This window comes from Bufo gargarizans, chromosome 4 (genome assembly GCF_014858855.1).
Source record: "Bufo gargarizans isolate SCDJY-AF-19 chromosome 4, ASM1485885v1, whole genome shotgun sequence".
Lineage (NCBI taxonomy): Eukaryota > Metazoa > Chordata > Amphibia > Anura > Bufonidae > Bufo > Bufo gargarizans.
The window spans coordinates 8,768,796-8,777,326 of NC_058083.1; the positions used below are offsets into that span (position 1 = coordinate 8,768,796).

Consider the following 8,531-nt stretch of genomic DNA (forward strand, 5'->3'; position numbering starts at 1 on the left):
GGAAATGTTAATAATGACCTGTCCTCAGGATAGGTTGTCATCATCACATCATTGGGGGTTTGAGTCCAGGCACCTTGCCGGGACTGTTTCAGGGAGCCACAGCGGTCTGGTGAGCACGGGGACTACAGGCAGCTCACCAAGCACAGCGCCGTACATTGTATAGTGGCTGTGCTTTATATTGCAGCTCAGCCCCATTCACTTCAATAGGGCTCAGCTGCAACTAGGCCATGTGACAGTACTGTACCCAAGGCCACAATTTTCCTGGTCCTCAGTGGGTTAAGTCTCATGTCTGACAGCAGAGCAGAGTTAAACTGTTGTCTGTTTCCAAGGGCAACCAGCAGAATTCTGAAGTCAGCTCAACATTTTATACAAACTTAACGGTTTAAATGCTGTTGATAGGATCATGGTCTATGTTATATATTGGGGCACTGTATGAACCGGTTATTTACCAGCTACCCTGCATTTCACACATAGTGCGGTTTTTATACTATGACATGTACGTGTTTTACCTTTTGTTCGCTACTGTTAGCCCTTTGTGGTGGAAAGCACCCGTCTACCCCACAGAACAGAATGCAGTATCCTCTTTCAGTTGGTAAATACTTCTGTACCCAAACAGTGAGAAAAGTACAGACCTCCCACAACTTATTAACGGGAAGACGTGACCTCTGCAAACAAAGCACGATCAATTCTCAAGTACCAGGGAGGGTGCAGCGCAGGGCTCGTCCTCAGAGACAGACACATCTCCCTCAGCGCTGCAGGACGTTATAAGCTACAGGTAAGCGATCACCTGGAACATGCAGAATAATTATAACTTATTGGAGCAATTCCCTGTTTGCTCCAATAAGTTGTGGGGCATTGAAACTCCATGCAATAAAGCAGCCTGAGATCTCCATCCCCTACTATAGGTAAGCTATGATCTGAAACGATATTGAAATGGTATATTCACAGGCGGCAGAAATTTCTGCATCAGAAAATTCCATCCATACATCTGAATGAGATTGATACTGCAGCATGTACATGGACATTTGCAAAGCCCCGTTGAGTTGAAGAGGCCAGTTGCAGAAAAAGCAATAATTTTGTGAACATACTCAAATGCTTCACTAAGACTACTTTCACACTAGCGTTGTTTAAATCCGGCGTTTAATTCCGACACCGGAACTGCCCGCCGGATCCGGAAAAACGTGTGAAAACTGATTACATTTGAATCTTGATCAGGATTTTGATCACAATGAAAAAATGCATTGGAAAAAACGGATCCGCCATTTATGGACTTTAACAGTTTTTCCACATTTCTCGGGTTTAACATGCAAAAGCCGGATCCGGTTTGACTGAACACACAGCGCCGGATCCGGCATTAATGCAAGTCAATGGGAAAAAGGCCTGATCAGGCGTTCAGTCAAAGTGTTCAGGATTTTTGGCCGGAGGTAAAAATACAACATGCTACGGTTTTCTGAAAAGCCTGATTAGTCAAAAAGACTGAACTGAAGACATCCTGATGCATCCTGATGACTCTCCATTCAGAATGCATAGGGATAAAACTGATCGGTTCTTTTGCAGATTTGAGCCCCTAGGACGGAACTCGGCGCCAGAAAAGAAAAACGCTAGTGTGAAAGTACCCTAAAGACTTGTTAAATAATTGCTTAAAAAGGAATTCCCTACTATAATCTCATATGAATTACTCCAGTTCACAATTTCCCTGAAGAGCAGCTTGCAGAATTCAAAAGTGGTCCATAACCAGGGGTGGACTGACCATAGACCCTATAGGAAATTTTCCCGATGCCCATAGGGCTACCCGAGCCCTCCACACTGCTGCTGGCCGGGAACATACTACTGGGGGAACTATAGGGGTCATTATTACAGGAGCTTCAGGCAGCATGCTGGAGGTAGAGCTGACTTGGTGGCTCACATCTTACCTCCTAAGACCCCTGCTCCATATCCATATTAGAGACAATTGGAGGAGGAGGACAGAATGTTGCAGCTATTGATGGCCACCACAGAAGGACAGCTTCTTGAGAGGTATTTTGTGCTCCTACTGTGGTATTTGGTCCTGTGGGATGGTATTCTGTGGTGCACTAAGGTATTACTGACCCTGGCGAAAGTGTATTGACCCCATCTACTTGTGTTGCCCCACCCTCTGTCAGTTTGGACCCACCTACAACATTGGGGCCACTTTTAGGTTTTTTCCAGGGCCAGTTTAAGTTCCCAGTCCTCCCCTGTCCCTAACCTCTGTCTCTCCAGCTTTTCAACATGTCTGTTTCCTCTGTTGGTTTATAGGCTACCGATTCTCAGGGAAGTTTGCCGATTCTCAGATTGTCGATAGATCTTGCGGTTCTTCATATGAATCACTGACCAGCCACTTGTTATGAAGACCAGGTCTTTTAGTTTTGAATTCTTTTTTTGTTTCTTCCTAAAAACAGAGCTCCATGGAGAAACCCATGAAACACAGACCCAAGTCTGCTCCTGTTATAACCAATGCGTACGTCCAGAACAAAAGAGAGGATGAGTGCCTGTGTGTGCAACTGGACAGCTTGCACTACCAGCACCACGCAAGTATAATCAGACTCAAGCAAGCCATGAGCGACGTTGTCAGACATAAGAGGAACCTGCTCACCCAAAGGGCTATCACACCTCAGTCATCACTGGACCACATCATGGATGAAATCCATACGTACAAAAAGGATAGGAGCCGCCCCGGCCTTACTAAAAGCAATCTCCCTGCAAGTACAGAGCTGTATGTGGAGCATGACATGAGTTCAAAATGGCCGCCTTCTCCATCCTATTTGCCCAGTGTTGCTCACAACTCATTCAACCAAAGGGAAAGCATGAAAAGGGACGAAGCAGGCGACAGAAGATTTCCACTCATGGATGACGCAAAGGTAAAGTCTACCGAACATATTCAAAAACACGAAAGAAAAGTGACAGTGATGTCACCGGGACAGAGGAGGACCCAAAAGGGCAAGGATTTTCTGACGTATAAAGAGCTCAGTCAGATTGCCTGTCTGGAGAACATTTCCACAAGGGAGGCTGAGAGGCAACAACAACAGAAACAGATGCAAAAACAGCAAATGAAACGATCGCTGGACACCGCCCTGCAGGAGAAAGTGCACCGATTCCTCCGGAAGCTGGAATAGGTGGACGCTGACAATTCAACACCTGTTATATAGTGTACATGCCAGCAACAATTATTAGATGAAAGGAAATCAAGAAGTTGGAAAACCACAGAGAATACAAAATAGAGCGGGATAACAGGACAAAATCAAGGACCACCCCCACTTGCTGCTTGACGTGTCCATACAACATTTAGAGCTCCAAATGTCCTGTATCGTTTCTTTACCACAGAGGCAGGTAATGTTGCATATAACCTTCAAGGGCATGCGTATCATAGAGACAGCCCCTGCAGCTGCAATGGGGCCCTTGGAGAGAGGTAAAGAGGACCCACTAGTAAATATGGCAGTGGAGAATTGACCCAGGGGTTGTAGAAAGGGCATGGTTTGATTGTGGTAAAATTCAATACCACGGTTTAATCTTTGCTATAGGTGCCTGTCCCGCTTTTGTGTCACTGATGCACCCCTTAAAGGGGTTGTGCCACAAAAAATATTCTATATTTGTAAAACCAGGACATGGATCTGAATACTTTTATAATTGCATGGAATTTAAAAAAAATTGTATAGCCACTGAGTTATTCAATAAAATGTATCTGTATACCACCACCTGCTGTTTATTTTCCTTATTTCTTGTCCACCTCACCGAGGTGGTCACATGTGCTCTGTTTAAATCTTTAGCTGTCACCAGCTGACACACACACTCTAAGCTGGCAGCCTGAAATATCTAGAAGGAGAATCAGAGCAATGAATGGGGAGACCTCTGGATCCATGATAGGTACAGGGCTGGTTCTAGCTTTGTTATAAAGAGATTGTCATTTACTATATGATGTCTGATTTTCATTTTTTACATCGATCATGGCATAAACCCTTTCAGTGTTTTCAACTACTTTGACTCCTGTCGAGATGCAGTGCTTTTTGGTGGTATACATCCCACTTGCAGATCCAGGCTGCCCCCCCCCCCCCCCCCCCCCCCCCCCACCATAGACCTACGATTCATGGACCCAAATAATAGGCAACCTCTTTATGAAATAGATCATTCAGATTAACTAGTGGGAACAAACTGCACCCACTCAATGACCCTGATTTATCATACCTTTTTAATCCAGAATTCTGGCGTCAAAAAGTCACAAAAATATTATTTTGTGGGTGGGAAAGTGTGTGTGGTTAGCTATGTTAATGAGTTTCACTCCAGTTTTATCATTGATACTTTTTAATACAGTTCCAAAAAAGTCGCAATCTCACTCCAGGAGGAGGGTGGAGTAGGAAAACTGGAGGAGCTTCTCTAGACAGAAGTGTTGGGTCTGAGGAAAAAACAAATTTATCAAGTAACATAAGACATTTGATAAATGTTGCACAAAGTACTCCAAGTCCCGAGAGGGCTCATTTGTTGGCTCCTTCTGGTTGAACTCACTTTAGAGTATCTGGGGAGGTGGGGGCATAGTGGGTAAAGATAACTCTACAGATTTTTCTTCACTTTTCACATCAAAGGTCTGCCTGGTGACAGATGAAATGTGACTAATAACTGTATTTAATTGTAGAAAAATAAAGCATTGTATAATATTAGTCAGTCTCAACCCTCATGGGGCATCCACCAGAACAGACTCAAAGTACTTTTAATTTTGCATAAATGTTAATATATGAAGCTTTGCAATATACTCTATGTTATTATAGCATTTTTTTTTTACCTTCTAGTAGGCTGTAGTTCTTATTTCCCTAAATACTAGAGGGGGAGGAGGGGGGTGCAGCTGCAGTTTCTTTTCCTCAGTGTGTCTGTAACTCGGGAGCAAAATTGGAAGGACAACCGACGATGAAACAATGAGATGGGCAGAAAGAAAACCAGAGGACATCACACAGAGGACGGTCTCCTATCCAAACACAGCCGCACCCATGGCCGTTTCTGCTATGCTACCAGTGTTCCTCCCACCCACCCTGGAGCGCTGGGTCCTGTCACTCACCGCTCAGCTCCCCGCGCTCTTCCCCTCCTTCAGGCCAGTGGGGCACAGAATGGTGAAATAGGGAGACTTCTCCCTGCTCCACCATTTAGCCTGCCAGATCGCGCTGCCGAACTGTGAGGGAGGAGCCTACAGCCTGTGAATCTTCATAAGCTCCTCCCATACAGGGCTACAGAGCGATCTGTGTCTGCAGGGGAGAGAGGACTGTGAGCTTCAGGAACGGGACAAGGTGAGTAGGTACTGTGTATTTTGTTGTGTTTTTTTTTACACAGAGAGGGCATTACTATATCAAAGGGGGCACAGAGGAGAGGGCATTACTTCTACAAAGTGGGCACAGAGGGAGGAGAGGGCATTACTACTAGAAAGGGGGCACAGAGGAGAGGGCATTACTACTACAAAGGGGGCACAGAGGAGAGGGCATTACTTCTACAAAGGGGCACAGAGGAGAGGGCATTACTACTACAAAGAGGGAACAGAGGAGAGGGCATTACTTCTACAAAGAGGGCACAGAGGAGAGGGCATTACTTCTACAAAGAGGGCACAGAGGAGAGGGCATTACTACTACAAAGGGGGCACAGAGGAGAGGGCATGACTACCACAAAGGGGGCACAGAGGAGATGGCATTACTACTAAAAAGGGGGCACAGAGGAAAGGGCATTACTTCTACAAAGTGGGCATAGAGGAGAGGTCATTACTACCATAAGGAGGGCACAGGGGGCATTACTACCATAAAGGGGCACAGAGGGCATTGCAACTACAAAGGGGCACAGAGGGCATTGCTACTATAAAGGGGGTACAGAGGGCATTACTACTAAAAAAAAGTGCACAGAGGGCATTGCTACTATAAAGGGGGCACAGAGGGCATTACAACCATAAAGGGGCACAGAGGCAGGGGTCGAGTGGAGGGGGAACGCATGGGAACGGCGTTCCTGCACTTTTTTCATGGCAGGAACGCCGTTCCCTTTCAGCCTCAAGCCAGGAGAACACGGCTGAATCAGATTCACAGGGGGAGACTGTGCAGGGCAGGCTAGGGGAGGAGGGGCGGCTTCAGTCTGTGCGGTGCCGCTGCCTGCGACTCCTCTCATGGCGCCCCGCCCCCTAATGACATCATCTCCTTCACTACGAGATCATTTAGAATGTCTTTTAGAAAAGTTTGTCCTAAGATTCGAACTCACGACCTCTACACATCAGAGCAAGGCATTTACCCTCACAGCCATCAAAGCTGTCAAGGTAGTTGCTTAAAAAAAAAATATAAGACTTCTACTTATACCTAGTGTACTGATACCTAGTGTACAACCATACACATGACAGCTGCCCACTGTGTATGGATGTAGCAGAGCTGGGTGTGTTGGGGCAGCTGTCATGTGTATGGTTGTACACTAGGTATCAGTACACTAGGTATAAGTAGAAGTCTTATATTTTTTTTTTAAGCAACTACCTTGACAGCTTTGATGGCTGTGAGGGTAAATGCCTTGCTCTGATGTGTAGAGGTCGTGAGTTCGAATCCTAGGACAAACCATACACATGACAGCTGCCCACTGTGTATGGATGTAGCAGAGCTGGGTGTGTTGGGGCAGCTGTCATGTGTATGGTTGTACACTAGGTATCAGTACACTAGGTATAAGTAGAGTATGTGTGTAGAGGTCATGAGTTTGAATCCCAAGACAAACTTTTCTAAAAGTGTTTTTTTATTTTAATTTTTTTTTTAGTCCGCAGCGACACAAATTACAGCATGCTAGATTTTCTGTGCTTTTTTATTTTTTGGAGGGGGGGGGGGGGGGGGGGGGTTGCAGTGGATCTTGGGTGAGTTCCCACACTTTTTTTCCCAGGACTTGACCCCTGCACAGAGGGCATTACAACCATAAAGGGGCACAGAGGGCATTACAACCATAAAGGGGCACAGAGGGCCTTACTACTATAAAGGGGGCACAGATGGCTTTTCTACTAAAGGGAGCACAGAGGGCATTGCAACTACAAAGGGGCACAGAGGGCATTGCTACTATAAAGGGGGTAACATAGTGCATAAGGCCTAAAAAAGACATTTGTCCATACAGTTCGGCCTGTCATCCTGCAAGTTGATCCAGAGGAAGGCAAAAAAAAAATACTGGGGGGGGCGTGGCTAACTGCCGACATGAGCGCACGCACTTGAGCTCTGCTCCGTACCCCGATCTAAATCCTTCAGCATCCTGACATTCTGGCTTCACAGAAGGGCGAGTGGCAAGTGCAGAGGAGGAAGAAAAGACCTGGGGAGGCTGTCATGGGTCCCAGCAAGGCACAATCGGCGGCTGAAAAGCTGAAAGAATATGTCAGGCAAGAGGCCCAAAATGGCGCCGCCGGCCCTGCCACGCCGCGGGCGGCGGTAACGAGGGGTCAGGCAGCGCTGCAGACGGAGGCGGAGGAAGTGGAGGAGCCGGAGGTGACACTCAAGACGGTATCTCATCAGCTCCTCACAGCGATTTCCACCTGCCAGACGTCCCTTACCTGCAAGATAGAGGAGGTGAAGGTGGATCTGGGCCTTCTCAGACAGGACGTGCAGCAGCTCAGAGAGCGAGTGCGCCACACGGAGGACAGGGTCTCCGCTCTGGAGGACTTTACTAGGCCGCTGGCGGGCAGGCTACAGGCTGTGGAGAGGTCTGTTGGCCTGTGGCAGCAAAAATGTGACGACCTCGAAAACAGGGCCCGGCGCAACAACGTCAGGATCCTGGGGTTACCTGAGAGGGCGGAAGGCTCAGACCCGGCCACTTTTCTGGAACTCTGGTTCAAAGCGCAGTTCCCAGACGCGCCTTTTTCTGGCGCCTACGCAGTTGAGCGAGCTCACCGGGTCCCTGCCAGACCCCCTCCCCCTGGGGCTCCCCCTAGGCCCCTGCTGGCGCGGATGCTCAATTGGAAAGACAGAGACCTGATCTTGGGACAAGCAAGAAACAAGCGGGATATTAAACATGACGGCGCAAACGTATCGCTGTTTCCTGATTTCTCAGCGGAGCTGCAAAAGAAGAGGGCCACCTTCATCTCTATCAAGCGGCGCCTCCGTGACATGAACCTGCAGTACTCCATGGCCTACCCGGCGCGCCTCAGGGTGATAGACGGCGAGAAAACTGTCTTTTTTGTGGACCCCAAAGAGGCGGAGGAGTGGATCTCAAAGAGGCCAAGTCGTCCGGATCCGCGCTGAGGACTACTTGTATTGGGACAACTACAGCTTTCCTGAGTGGTAACGTTGTTTATGTGGGCATTTAAGACTCTGGTATCGTCACTTTTTGGAATTGCCCCATGTTTTCTGCACAGCTGCGGCAAAGTGGTATGCAGGACATCCCTATGCAATCGCTACTGTAACTGTGGTTGTCCTTTTCGCCTCCTTTGTTATTATCCTGATGTCTGATTCCCCCCCCCCCCATCCTCCCTCTCCTCCCCTGTGCCCCCTTCTCCCCTTATACTCTTGATTTTTGTTATTTGTTATGGCCAGAGATGTCTCCTTGAT

General features: G+C 47.5%; 1 protein-coding gene across 1 annotated transcript; it reads left to right on the top strand.

The window, feature by feature from the left end:
* Positions 1 to 641: 641 nt before the first annotated feature.
* On the top strand, positions 642 to 3,669 carry LOC122936249. The gene is made up of 2 exons (XM_044292354.1): positions 642 to 775; positions 2,418 to 3,669. Exon 2 carries the CDS (start codon positions 2,424 to 2,426, stop codon positions 3,129 to 3,131), a length of 708 nt encoding a protein of 235 aa, XP_044148289.1. The 5' UTR covers positions 642 to 775; positions 2,418 to 2,423; the 3' UTR covers positions 3,132 to 3,669.
* Positions 3,670 to 8,531: the final 4,862 nt, after the last annotated feature.